This window comes from Palaemon carinicauda, chromosome 19 (genome assembly GCF_036898095.1).
Source record: "Palaemon carinicauda isolate YSFRI2023 chromosome 19, ASM3689809v2, whole genome shotgun sequence".
In the NCBI taxonomy this organism is placed as follows: Eukaryota; Metazoa; Arthropoda; class Malacostraca; order Decapoda; family Palaemonidae; genus Palaemon; species Palaemon carinicauda.
The window spans coordinates 50,191,533-50,206,528 of NC_090743.1; the positions used below are offsets into that span (position 1 = coordinate 50,191,533).

Below are 14,996 nucleotides of genomic sequence, written 5' to 3' on the forward strand. Positions count from 1 at the left end.
TCGACACTTCATCTCAAACACATTCTATTTCCGTCTCTCCGTCACTTTCATTCCCCACAACTCCGACCCATACATCACAGTTGGTACAATCACTTTCTCATACAGAACTCTCTTTACATTCATGCCCAACCCTCTATTTTTTACTAATCCCATAACTGCCCCCAACACTTTGCATCCTTCATTCACTCTGACGTACATCTGCTTCCACTCCACCATTTGCTGCAACAACAGACCCCAAGTACTTAAACTGCTCCACCTCCTCAAGTAACTCTCCATTCAACATGACATTCAACCTCGCACCACCTTCCCTTCTCGTACATCTCATAACCTTACTCTTACCCACATGAACTCTCAACTTCCTTCTCTCACACACCCTTCTAAATTCTGTCACTAATCGGCCAAGCTTCTCTTCCGCATCTGCAACCAGTACAGTATCATCCGCAAACAACGTCTACAACCAGTACAATATCATCCGCAAACAACAACTGATTTACCTCCCATTCATGGTCATTCTCGTCTACCAGTTTTAATCCTCGTCCAAGCACTCGAACATTCACCTCTCTCACCACTCCATTAACACACAAGTTAAACAACCACGGTGACATCACACATCCCTGTCTGAGTCCCACTCTCACCGGAAACCAATCGCTCACTTTATTTCCTATCCTAACACATGCATTACTACCTTTGTAGAAACTTTTCACTGCTTGCAACTACCTTCCACCAACTCCATATAGCCTCATCACATTCCACATTGCTTCCCTATCAACTCTATCATACGCTTTCTCCAGATCCATAAACGCAACATACACATCCTTACCTTTTGCTAAATATTTCTTGCATATCTGCCTAACTATAAGAATCTGATTCATACAACCACTAACTCTTCTAAAACCTCCCTGTACTTCTAAGATTGCATTCTCTGTTTTATCCTTAATCCTATTAATCAGTACTCTACCATACACTTTTCCAACTACACTCAACAAACTAATACCTCTTGAATTACAACACACATGCACATCTCCCTTACCCTTATATAGTGGTACAATACATGCACAAACCTAATCTACTGGTACCATTGACAACACAAAACACATATTAAACAATCTCACCAACCATTCAAGTACAGTCACACCCCCTTCCTTCAACACCTCAGCTCTCATACCATCCATACCAGATGCTTTTCCTACTCTCGTTTCATCTAGTGCTCTCCTCACTTCCTCCATTGTAGTCTCTCTCTCATTATCATCTCCCATCACCGGCACCTTAACACCTGCAACAGCAATTATATCTACCTCCCTATTATCCTCAACATTCAATAAACTTTCAAAATATTCTGCCCACCTTTTCCTTGCTTTCCCTTCTTTTAACAACCTTCCATTTCCCTCTTTCACTGTCTCTTCAATTCTTGAGCCAACCTTCCTTATTCTCTGCACTTCTTTCCAAAACTACTACTTATTCTCTTCATATGAATGACCCAATCCCTGACCCCACCTCAGGTCAGATGCCCTCTTTGCCTCACTTACCTTGCGCTTTACTTCCACATTTTCCTCTTTATATTTTCATACTTCTCTACACTATTACTCTGCAGCCATTCTTCAAAAGCCCTTTTTTTCTCTTCCACTTTTACCTTCACTCCTTCATTCAACCATTCACTGCCCTTCCTCATGCTGCCTCCAACAACCTTCTTGCCACACACATCACTTGCAATCCCAACAAAATTTTCTTTTACTAACTTCCACTCCTCCTCTAAATTACCAGTTTCTCTTACTTTCACATCGCAATATGCCATTTTCAACCTTTCATGATATTTACTTTTTCCCCGTAGTTTTATTAGCTCTTCAACCCTCACTAGCTCTCTTTTACATCCACCTATTCTATTCCCCCACTCTTTTGCTACAACTAATTTTCCTTCCACCAAAAAATGATCAGACATACCGTTAGCCATACCCTTAAAAACGTGCACGTCTTTCAATCTTCCAAACATCCTTTTAGTTATCAACACATAATCCATTAATGCCCTTTCTACTACTCTTCCATTTGCCACACTTACCCATGTATACTTGTTTTTATCTTTCTTTTTGAAAAAGCTAGAACTTATCACCATCTCTTGCTCAACACACATATCTACCAGTCTCTCACCCCTCTCATTTTCACCTGGTACGCCATACTTCCCAATGACACCTTCTACCTCTCCAGCGCCCACTCTAGCATTCAAGTCACCCATGACAACTACATAATTCCTTCTACCCAGTCCTCCTACACACCTAGTTGATTCATTCCAGAACTCATTCCGCTTTTCTTCACTTTTCTCATTACCTGGCCCATACGCACTGACAAAAGACCAACATTCCCTACCCAACCTAACCCTTACCCACATAAACCTAGATGATATCTCCTTCCATTCCATTACTTTACCTGTCATTCATTCACTCAGCAATAAAACCATACCCTCTCTTGCTCTTCCCCTTTCAATTCCAGACACTACCAGACATTTCACCAAACATCACTTCACCCTTCCCTTTTATCTTTGTCTCACACAAGGCCAATACATCCATCCTTCTCTTCCTAAACATACTTCCAATCTCATATCTTTTACTCTCTATCGTACTACATCCATGCACATTCAAACACCCCAAAACTAGAGTGCGGGGAGCAGTCACTCTCCCCCCAGCTCCACCTCTTTGCTGATGCCTCACAGGATTGTAAATACAGGAGAGGGGGTTCCCAGCCCCTCGTCCTGTCCCTTTTAGTCGCCTCTTACGACATGCAGGGATAACGTTGGCGCTATTCTAATTGTTTTTATGCTCCCTACTTTTAGACCTTTAAATATGTACATTTAAATAAATCTAGAATTTTGTATGTGTTGAAGCTTCATCACTCCACAATCTAGAACACTTATTCTATTTCCAGGAGAAAAACAACAGTAAAAAAAAAATGCACAAAAGGAAATAATAGTAATAACTAAGAGGGTACTTATATTTTTGACAAAATGCTATAATTTTTACAGAAATAAAGTAAATTAAGCTAAAAATCTGCTTATTACAAAGAAATAGAGCAAAAAACTACATAAACCATTAGTGACCTTTTGATCTTAACAAGAACTATAGACTTTCATAACATTCTTAATGATTTTACAGTACTGTACTAGTTATCTAAGCGATTATTTCATCCCATGCTTCTGTTACAGAAATGAGGAGATAAAATGTTGTCCAACAGACTCATTCCTTTTTTTTCAGTATTCTAATAGAGTCCTTTTATCTAGGTAATTTCACACATGACAGAGAAAAAAGAACTGTTAATAATACATTTTATAATCCAAGGCAAACTATAAAATCAAAGACCTACTGATTAACTGACCATCACTTACCTTGTTTAGCACCTTGAGCATCTACTTGATGCCAGTAGTTTTCACTAGGAGACGTTGAATTATTCCCTGGAGGAGGCTGTGGCGCCACACCAGTATAACGGAAGTATGGATTCTTCAGATCTAAAGTATTATTTGCTACTGTGGAGGTCCCTTCGATACGAACTTGAATTTGAACATTATAACTTTGTCTGTAAACCACAATTAAACAAAAGATGTCACTGCTGATCAGCAAACACATACAATATCTATATCTATTTCAGGAATTGACATTAGAAAAATGATATTACAGTATTATTATTTTTAGGTTAAATATAACTTATTTCCAGTTTAAATTCCTGATACTCAATGAGATTACCAGCTTTAGCAACAAATGCACAACTTGGATAGTGTGTGCTAGTTCAAGAAGATTAACGACACACATTTACTTTACAGAATTTATTTTGAATATGACCTGAACACTGTACAGTATTTTAATAAGAAAAACAATGTGTGACCCAAAAATCTTTTAACTATACTGTACTTGTTTTACTGAAGTGGGATTATATACATTCACTACTTATGAAAGAAAAACTAACTACTGTAGATATATAAGATACACACTACACTTTTTTAATACTCCATATAGTGTAATAGATATTTATATTAGATTTCCCTATTATGGAATTAAAAAAAGGCCTAATCCACTTCCCTTTTTCTTGTGATTTTCAGCCTAAATTCCTGTCTGATCTAGGTCATCATTCATGCCCGATTACAATGATTTCGTATTTGGTCTACAATTACCATGATTCTTCCTCCTATTTTCATATTTACTACTTTCCTGAACAACTGCCCCTTACCTTTTCTCATAAGTCCAATTCATCTATACTTTTAACTGTATGATTGATTTAAAATTCTCTGGTGTTATCTCAAACCTATTTCTCCAATCAAGAGAAATTTTCTTGCCCATGCTTCCTCACTTCTAATACAATCTTCATACTTTTGACATGAATAACAACTTTATGTTCATGTTGCTTTCGTCTCTAAAAGCTTGGAATATAGAAATTACTCTCTCAAATTTGGAAATTTTGTTTTCTTTCAATATACTGAACTAATACCACCACCGAACAATAAAAATATGCTACACATGTCATATTACTTCATCAGCCTAAAAAGTCGAAATACTTCCAAACCTTCTTGAACCCACTAATGAGTGGGGAGGAGGGTGAGCATGTACAGGTAGTCATCAACTTATGACCGAAATAGGGACCGATAAACCGGTTGTAACTTGATCTGGACGTATGTCAAACTCAAAACATGAAGTTTCAATAGATTTATCATGCTGTGACACAATACTGTGATCATCTTGGTTATATTTCATCAGTATTTCCTTCCTGCATATCATTATTTCATTTTCTTGGTTCATAGGATACCATAAGATTCATTAAAGCATTTTTGTATTTATTTTTCTATTTAGGGGGAGTTCTAACAATGAAGTATCACCAACTTTTTTGTTTTGTTTACCTTTGGTTGTGATCAACTGATTTCAAGGTCCCACTACTATATCAACAATATGTGCACATACAAACAACAAGAAGTAATGTTTATACAATTCCTTAATTTGTTCAAAATATCTTCATAATGAATATTACATCAGAACCAATAATGAATATTACATCAGAACCAATGTTATAGGATATCATAGGTTTCACTGTGCGACCCCCAAATTTTAATCCCCAAAATATTTCATAAATCTCGGGTATCATGTGTTCCTTCTTTGAGAAACCAAATTACAATAGAATAACCTCCTATACTCCATTTCTTTATCCCATCTCCTAGTTCAATAAGTTAAATATAAAAGAGAATGATAAAAGTAACAAAACAAAAAACAGCTGTTTTTTTTTTTATTATAAAAAATTGAATCAGATAGAAGTTGTTTTGCTCGTATTTCAATCATGGTACAATAGTAAACAATTCTTGTAGTTGTTACAAAGTTGAATAGCATAAGTGACATCTTTTTACATTATGCCCTTATTTGATATGGAGAAACTATCAAGAAAATTTACAGAAGCTGTAGCCACACGTGACGTGAGAAAAAGAGCAATGTTCATAGCACTACAGTAATTCCTCACAACACGAAATTAATTCATTCAGACTTCAATCTTGTGTTATACATCCTTTTCAGATCCCTTTTCAGGCAGATTTGTTTGTACCCATAAATTTTACCGATTGCGTTTGGACAATCGTCACTTTCATTAGCTGATATGTCACAATCACTTTCATTTTCAATCTCAAAGTCAATAGTATATGATAATTAATCATTATCATCATCATGAAAGGCCATTCTATTGAATAGAAACAGAAAATAATGATAAAATGTCGGAAATTAAAACCATTCTTACCGCTAACATACGTCAATAGCTCCGCCCACTCCCTGAAGTTGATGTTACCTTTCCCCTTTTATTGTATGTAAAACCATGTAATATCTGGCAACTCTTTCTTCATGCTGCAAGCTGATTGGTTAAAGAATATAGCTACGTCACTGAGCTAGTCTCACGAGGTCAGAGACTGAATCCCGCGAAATTTGAAAAATGAAGCATCACTAATATTGAAGTCGTCCTTTGACAGCTCATAATACGTTGATAAAATTATATATACAAATAAATAGATATATATATATATATATATATATGTATATATATGTATATATATATATATATACAGTAGAACCTCGGTTTACGAACGACTCCGCTTACAAATTTTTCGGTTTACGAAGGGACTTTCTCTGAAAAATTCGTCTCGGTTAACGAATATTGTATCAGTTAACGAATATAAATTTCCCTCCCACGCGCCGTTTTTTGTGGAAGTGTTAACGCCGCACTTCCCGATCGCATTTTTCATGGAAATAACTTAACGACAGCATCTCACAATGGAGTCATGTGACTCCTCCCACGCATACCTACCACCCCCTAAACCCCTTTATTACCCCCTTCACTCGTTCATTATCTCAGTATCCGCCGTCTCGATAGCATACATACTTAGTGAATTCGTGGACGATTTCTTTGTGATTTTTACACGTGGTTTGTGATTTGTTTTATTTTCACTCATTTGTGATTACAGTACTGTACTGTATTATTGTGATAGACAATGGTTCCTAAGATGTCAAAGAAGGAAAGCAGTAAGAAGAAGCTGATGATAACGATCGAGATGGAGGAGATCATCGAGAAGCATGACCAAGGCATGCGTGTGAAAGACATTGCCAGTTTTTTCAATCGCTCGCAGTCGACGATATGCACAATATTAAAGAAAAAAGAAGAAATAAAGGCCGCTAAAGTAGCTAAAGGTGTATCGTCGTTGTCAAAACAATGGCCACCTATTCTTGATGACGTAGAAAATTTATTAATGGTGTGGTTAAATGAGAAGCAGCTCGCAGGAGATTCAGTAAATGAGAACATGATTTGCGAGAAGGCAAGAACCATTTACGAGGACTTGGTGAGAAGTGAGCCAGGCACATCAGCAGAAAAACAAAGTTTTAAGGCAAGCCGTGGTTGGTTTGAAAAATTCAAGAAGAGAACGGGTATCCATAGAGTTGTTCGGCATGGCGAGGGGGCCAGCGCCGATACGAAGGCAGCAGAGTCTTTTGTGAAAGAGTTCAAAAGGCTCGTGGACTCCGAGGACTACGTTTCCCAACAGGTGTTTAATTGCGATGAGACAGGCCTCTTTTGGCAGAAAATGCCCAGGAGGACCTATATCACGGCAGAAGAAAAGGCCCTTCCTGGCCATAAGCCCATGAAAGACCGTCTAACCCTGCTGTTCTGTTCCAACGCCAGTGGGGATTGCAAAATTAAACCTCTCCTGGTGTATCACTCGGAGAATCCACGAGCCTTCAAGAAGAACAATGTGCAGAAGAAAAAGTTGCACGTCATGTAGCGTTCTAATACGAAGGCTTGGGTGACAAGGATCTTCTTTGTTGAGTGGATGAACGAGGTTTTTGGTCCCGAAGTCAAGAGATACCTCCTGGAGAAGGACCTCCCACTCAAAGCCTTGCTGTTAATGGACAATGCTCCTGCCCATCCTCCAGCCATTTTAGAGGACATAGCGGAGGAATACAAGTTCATTAAGGTGAAGTTCCTACCCCCCAACACCACTCCAATACTCCAGCCCATGGATCAGCAAGTGATCTCAAATTTTAAAAAACTTTATACCAAAGCTATGTTCCAGCGCTGCTTTGAAGTAACAGAGGGCACCAACCTTACCCTCAGAGAGTTTTGGAAGGATCACTACTCCATCTACAACTGCCTGACTTTAATTGATAAAGCCTGGCAAGGAGTCACCAGGAGAACCCTCAATTCCGCCTGGAAGAAACTGTGGCCCGACACCGTTGCTGAACGGGATTTCGAGGGGTTCGAACCCAACCAGGAGGAAGCAGTTGACGAGGATATTGTGTCGTTGGGCAAGGCAATGGGGCTGGAGGTGGACACGGATGACATCGACGACCTCCTGCAGGAGCATAAGGAGCAGCTGACCATCGAGGAGCTGAAGGACCTGCACGAGCAGCAGCAAAGAGAGGTAATAGAGGAAATCTCATCTGAGGAGGAGGGAGGCACTGCACAATCACTGTCTTCGGGTGAGATAAAAGATTTTTTAAAGAAGTGGGAAGACGTGAAAAGTTTTCTTGAGGAAAATGTCCCGAATAAGGCTGAAACAGACCGTGCAATAAATTTATTAGTCGATAATGGGGTGGGTCACTTCTATAAAATTTTAAAGAACAGACAAAAGCAGGTGTCTATTGAAAAATATCTTGTGAAGGGGGAGAAAAGAACTGTGAAAGACGACGACCAAGAGTCTCGCAAACGCAAAACCAGTGATAGTGAACGCCATTCTCGCGAGAGAACTCCAGTCAACGTTCCTGAAGTTCTCATGGAGGGAGATTCTCCCTCCAAGCAGTAACCCCCTCCTCCTCCTTCCCCTCCTCTCGTCTCCATCAAGCCAGCAGCGACACTCCTCTAAGGTAAAGTTCAGGTTTACTGTGCATGCATATCCATATTTTCCTCATTAAATGACTGCAATATTTTAATAATTTTGTGTAGAGTACAGTAGAGTACTGTATGTGTAAGGAAAAATTAGTGAAAATTGGTTTTTGTAGATGGGTTGAACTAATTATTTCGATTTTATAACATTCTTATGGGGAAATTCGTTTCGCGATACGAATTTTTCTGTTTACGAGTTCGCATTAGGAACGAATTAAATTCGTAAACCGAGGTTCTACTGTATACACACACATATATATATATATATATATATATATATATATATATATATATATATATATATATATATATACATATATATATATATATATATATATATATATATATATATACATATATATATATATATATACATATATATATATATACATATATATATATATATACATATATATATATATATATATATATATATATATATATATTATATATATATATATATATATATATATATATATATATATACACATATATACATATAGCGATTACAAAAGGAAGTGAGGAGAGCACTAGATGAAACGAGAGTAGGAGAAGCATCTGGCATGGATGGTGTGAGAGCCGAGATGTTGAAGGAAGGGGGTGTGACTGTACTTGAATGGTTGGTGAGATTGTTTAATATGTGTTTTGTGTTGTCACTGGTACCAGTAGATTGGGTTTGTGCATGTATTGTACCACTATATAAGGGTAAAGGAGATGTGCACGAGTGTTGTAATTCAAGGGGTATTAGTTTGTTGAGTGTAGTTGGAAAAGTGTATGGTAGAGTACTGATTAATAGGATTAAGGATAAAACAGAGAATGTAATCTTAGAAGTACAGGGTGGTTTTAGAAGAGGTAGGGGTTGTATGAATTAGATTTTTACAGTTAGGCAGATATGCGAGAAATATTTAGCAAAAGGTAAGGTGTATGTTGCGTTTATGGATCTGGAGAAAGCGTATGATAGAGTTGATGGGGAAGCAATGTGGAATGTGACGAGGTTATATGGAGTTGGTGTAAGGTTGTTGCAAGCAGTGAAAAGTTTCTACAAAGGTAGTAAAGCATGTGTTAGGATAGGAAATGAAGGGAGTGATTGATTTCTGGTGAAAGTGGGGCTGAGACAGGGAGGTGTGATTTTGCCGTGGTTGTTTAACTTGTATGTGGATGGAGTGGTGAGAGAGGTGAATGCTCGAGTGCTTGGACGAGGATTAAAACTGGTAGACGAGAATGACCATGAATGGGAGGTAAATCAGTTGTTGTTTGCGGATGATACTGGACTGGTTGCAGACACATAAGAGAAGCTTGGCCGATTAGTCACAGAATTTGGAAGTGTGTGTGAGAGAAGGAAGTTGAGAGTTAATGTGGGTAAGAGTAAGGTTATGAGATGTACGAGAAGGGAAGGTAGTGCAAGGTTGAATGTCATGTTGAATGGAGAGTTACTTGAGGAGGTGGATCAGTTTAAGTACTTGGGGTCTGTTGTTGCAGCAAATGGTGGAGTGGAAGCAGATGTACGTCAGAGAGTGAATGAAGGTTGCAAAGTGTTGGGGGCAGTTAAGGGAGTAGTAAAAAATAGAGGGTTGGGAATCAATGTAGAGTTCTATATGAGAAAGTGATTGTACCAACTGTGATGTATGGATTGGAGTTGTGGGGAATGAAAGTGATGGAGAGACAGAAATTGAATGTGTTTGAGATGAAGTGTCTAAGGAGTATGCCTGGTGTATCTCGAGTAGATAGGGTTAGGAACGAAGTGGTGAGAGTGAGAACGGGTGTAATAAATGAGTTAGCAGCTAGAGTGGATATGAATGTGTTGAGGTGGTTTGGCCATGTTGAGAGAATGGAAAATGGCTGTCTGCTAAAGAAGGTGATGAATGCAAGAGTTGATGGGAGAAGTACAAGAGGAAGGCCAAGGTTTGGGTGGATGGATGGAGTGAAGGAAGCTCTGGGTGATAGGAGGATAGATGTGAGAGAGGCAAGAGAGCGTGCTAGAAATAGGAATGAATGGCAAGCGATTGTGACGCAGTTCCGGTAGGCCCTGCTGCTGCCTCTGATGCCTTAGATGACCGCGGAGGTAGCAGCAGTAGGGGATTCAGCATTATGAAGCTTCATCTGTGGTGGATAATGGGGTAGGGTGGGCTGTGGCACCCTCACAGTACCAGCTGAACTCGGTTGAGTCCCTTGTTAGGCTGGGAGGAACGTAGAGAGTAGAGGTCCCCTTTTTGTTTTTGTTTCATTTGTTGATGTCAGCTACCCCTCAAAATTGGTTGAAGTGCCTTGGTATATGTATGTATGTATGGCCATGTCGTCCTGATGGAAGGTTCCTTTAGGCAGCTTTCTAAGGGATATTGGGCTGTAGTGATACTCCCAGAGAATTGACCACAGGTCTCCAGAACTCTAACTCCTGGCACAAGTATCCTTAAAATAATTCTTAAGGATATCGTTTAATATCAGGGGACGTATTTCTTGATACGACACATGGCAATCTTCACTCCGGATAGAGTTTTCTCTCTGAGGGGGAAGAGTGGCGAAATTGAAGGAAAGCCGTCATCAAGGTTACCCGGTGGATCCCCTTCCTGTACTACTACGGCGTAAACTATTCCTTGTTGCAATTAAGCATGAATAGATGCAGATAGAGTAGTTTCGGGAGGGGATTTGTTACATATATGTATACTCCTTTTTTAGAAAGGAGGGCGGGTCCATCAGGACGACATGGCCATATCACCCAAAAATAGATTTTATGCTTTACTCAAAATCTGTTTTTTGGGCTCAGCCATGTCGTCTTGATGGAAGTTTATCAGATAATTACTTGAAAGTACTATATCTGTGGTTTGTATAAGTGCCTTTACCTTGACTCAGATTCTTATATGGTCATCCAGACCACATGAATATATGACACTACCGTTATTTGTCATATACACCAAGTTTGGAATTAACTTAGGGCTTCCTGCCCCCTGCAGGGAATATGTCAATATTGACTATAGAAGCGTCAAGGTTGTATTCGTGAGAACAAAATGGAATTTGGTTATTATCAGTATGTACACATATAAGAATAAATTCAGGACTCTGGCTAGTTTTATTCCACTACTGGTAGGGCGAATAAGATGTAAATACATTTTATGTATCTATTTGTAGACAAAAATAAATACAACAACGAACGTATTAAAATAGAATCCTTTTTACATAAACAACATTTTCAACGTACTGTACATATATATTTATCACCTGTGAGGAAAGAAATATATATTAGTATGCCACTCAAACATGTGTAATTATTAGGTTAATTTTCACTTAGATGTTGGATATGTTTAAACATTGAGTACAAATGTACACACGACACTGGTGTTATTGGTTAGATTCTACACCTATAACGAACAGTCCAAGAATCACCATAGTGATCCTCAATAAAAGGTATTACACTCAAAAGGTGCTAACAGCTGTTCACCCTTTACACTGTAAAGTCACAAACAGTTCACTGTTCATCGCAGCACTAGACGACAGGTTTTACCACAATAACTGCCGCCACCACAAAGTGTTTTATTTTATGCACTTGCTTCGCATAATGTTTATAAAAGACTCTGGAGGATTTCCAACCTCTATATGAGCGGAGTCTATCAAAGTCCATATGCTTAAAGAAATTCAGCGAGGAAGCAATTTTTCTCGGATCATGACCTGCGGGCAGGGCATGTGGTACGGTACGGTTCGGTACGGTTTTTTGGGGGATGTAAGTACGGTTCGATATTACGGTACGAAAGTACGATTTTTTTCCCGTACTTAATCGTACCATTTCCGTACCAAATTCAGATAGGTGTCGCAAGCAGCCAAGCCCGGCCCCCCGCCGCCCAACCGCCCAGGGTCACACACCTGGTTGACTTGGGCGGTGACTCACCGCCCAAGTCAACCAGGTCCACCAGGTCCACCTGGAAGGCGTATAGATGAGGTCTAGTCAAAGCTGACTTACACGTAGTTATCGTGGTGGAAGCCAAGCCTTGCTCATGAAGGTGGATGAAGAAGGACAAGCAGAAGTCTATCGAGATTTCTGTCGGTTTGTTTGCTTTGACAAAGGAGACCCACTTCTTCCAAGATGATTCATATTGTCTTATGGTTGACTTTGACTTTTATTCTTCTATAAAGTCGATGTTGTCTTTTGAGATCCCAAACCTTTTCTTGACTGCTAAGGCGAGAAAATCATGAGATGTAGGTTTTGGGTTCTCAATGATGAAGCGTAGACAGTCTACTTCTGAACCAGTTGGGATAGAACTGGGTTCAGTAGAGGAAACAGCCTCAGCCTCAGTTCTATCACTAGAGGGAACCAATTGCTCTTGGGCCATTTGGGAGCCAACACTGCTGCTGTCCCCTTGAAGGATCTTAGCTTGTTGAGGACCTTCAGCAGGAGATTTGTTGGCGGGAACAGATAGATATGATTCCATCTGTTCCAATCGAGGGACATGGCGTCCATCACTTCTGCCGGAGGGTCCTCGTATGGGGCTACGTATCGAGGTAGTTTCTTGTTGTCGCTCGTTGCGAGGAGGTCGATTTGCAGTTCTGGGACTTTTTCCAAGATGAAGGAGAATGAGTCTGCGTCTAGGGACCACTCTCACTCTATCGGCTTTCACCTGGATAAAGCGTCCGCCGTCACATTGCAGAACCCTTGTAGCTGAACTGCTGATAAGTGCCATCTTTTCTTTCTTGCTAAGCGAAAAATGGCCAACATCACGTGGTTGATGTAAGGTGATCTCGAGCCTTGTCAATTCAAACATCTCACTATCACCTCGCTGTCCAAGACCAACTTGATATCGGCTGATCTGTGAGGGGATAATTTCTTCAATGTTAGGAGGACTGCCATGGCCTCCAGAAAGTTGATGTGAAAGGTCTTGAACTGGAGTGACCAGGTCCCTTGAACTTTCCTTTGATGGGAATGACCTCCCCATCCTTCCGTTGAGGCATGCGTGTGGATGACTACTGGCGGTTGAGGTGGTTGTAAGGGATTAGTCCTTGCGAGGCTCTTGACCTTCGATCACGGCCTCAGAAGCGATCGCAGTAAAGTCGGTGTCGGTGTCAATGTCGGTCTCTGTTAATCTCTTCGAGCGTTTGATGCGTATCTTCTCCAGCCTCCTGACGCATCCTTCAGCTGTGCTCTTACCACTGGGTCTGTTACTGCTGTGAACTGGAGAGAGCCCAGTACTCTTTCCTGTTGGCGTCTTGAAATCTTGGAGGATTTCAGTAATCTCTTGACAGAACCTGCTCTCTCTCTCCTCTTCCTCGGTGGAATGGAGAGGTGGTGTGACTGCAAGTTCCAATGGATTCCCAACCATTAAAACTCTTGAGCTGGAGTTGTAGTTTATCTTGAAGTCCAGATGTTCCAGGAACTGGATCACCTTTGTGGCTGCCTGCAGACAAGCAGTCTTGGATGCTGCCCACACCAGCCAGTCGTCCAGGTATGCTGCTACCTGAATGCCTTCTAAGCGTAGCTGTTGTACGACTGTGTCCGCAAGTTTCGTGAAAATCCTTGGGGCTATGTTTAGTCCAAAGGGCATGGCTCTGAAGACATACTTTGTCTTCTGTAGCTTGAATCCTAGGTAGGAGGAGAGGGGGCGGCTGACTGGAAGGTGCCAGTAAGCATTGCTAGGTCTATTGAGACTGTGTACGCCCCTTTTGGTAACAGGGTCCTATTGCGTTGCAAAGTTAACATTGCTTGGATGATCCGGAGGGTTTGTTACCATGACCACGTCCTCCTCTACCTCTTGAGGGGTTTCTTTGAATAGCCTCGTCTAGACCCTCTACCTTTCGGGCGAAAGGTAGTGGTGTGCCTCTCAAAGCCTGGGTTAAAGGCTGGTGACTGGGTTACCAGCTGTTGAGGCACCATCTGGAAAGTGGTTTGCGGCTGAGCAACTATTTGGGGCACCGTGGTCATGGTAGCCGTGGGATGTTGCGCAGGTCGGTGAGGCAGTCTTGGCTTCTTCGTCTTCCTCTTGGGTTGGGGACCAGCATCGTTGGAAGATTTCTTTTTGGCAGACATGCCCCACTTTTGGAGAAGGTTCCTATTCTCCGTGGTGGCTTTGGCAACCACCTCTTGGACTGCTTCCTTTGGGAAGAGGTCCTTGCCCCAGATACAGGAAGCGATCAACCTCCTGGGTTCATGTTTGACCTTTGCACTGGCAAACACAAACTCTCTACAGGCCCTCCTGGCCTTCACAAAAGCATAGATGTCCTTGACCAGTGTAGTCATGTGCATCTTGGCTAGGACTGTATACATGTGTGGGGTGCTTGCGATGCCTGCACACATCTCCATACAGTTCTGGAGGGACAGAGAGGCGGCTAGTCTCTTTCGTCTCCTGTAATCTCTTCAGAGGAAAGTCCGACAGCTTCGGGAGGTTCTCGTTGAACTGCTGTCCTGCAATATCAGCGTCTAGCTTTGTGACCGAGAAGGTTAGATGGACCTCGTTCCAGTCCTTCTCGCCTGTAGGCAGGGCTAGAGACAATGGTCTACACTCCTCTAGCGTAGGGCATGGTTTGCCTGCATCAACTGCCTTCAGCACGCAGTGGAGAGCTTTTGACGTGAAGGGAAAAGCTCTGGTTGAAAGAACAAGGAAGGTAGGGTGCTTCTTGCTCAACGCAGAAACTTTGGAGTT

General features: G+C 40.9%; 1 protein-coding gene across 2 annotated transcripts in view; it reads right to left on the reverse strand.

The window, feature by feature from the left end:
* Positions 1-14,996, reverse strand: part of Art4 (arginine methyltransferase 4) — a 188,398-nt gene that overhangs the window by 36,543 nt on the left and 136,859 nt on the right. For both annotated transcript variants that reach the window (XM_068393560.1, XM_068393561.1), the window contains exon 10: positions 3,371-3,558. In XM_068393560.1, coding sequence (XP_068249661.1) covers positions 3,371-3,558 — 188 coding nt within the window. The remainder of the gene's footprint in view (positions 1-3,370; positions 3,559-14,996) is intronic.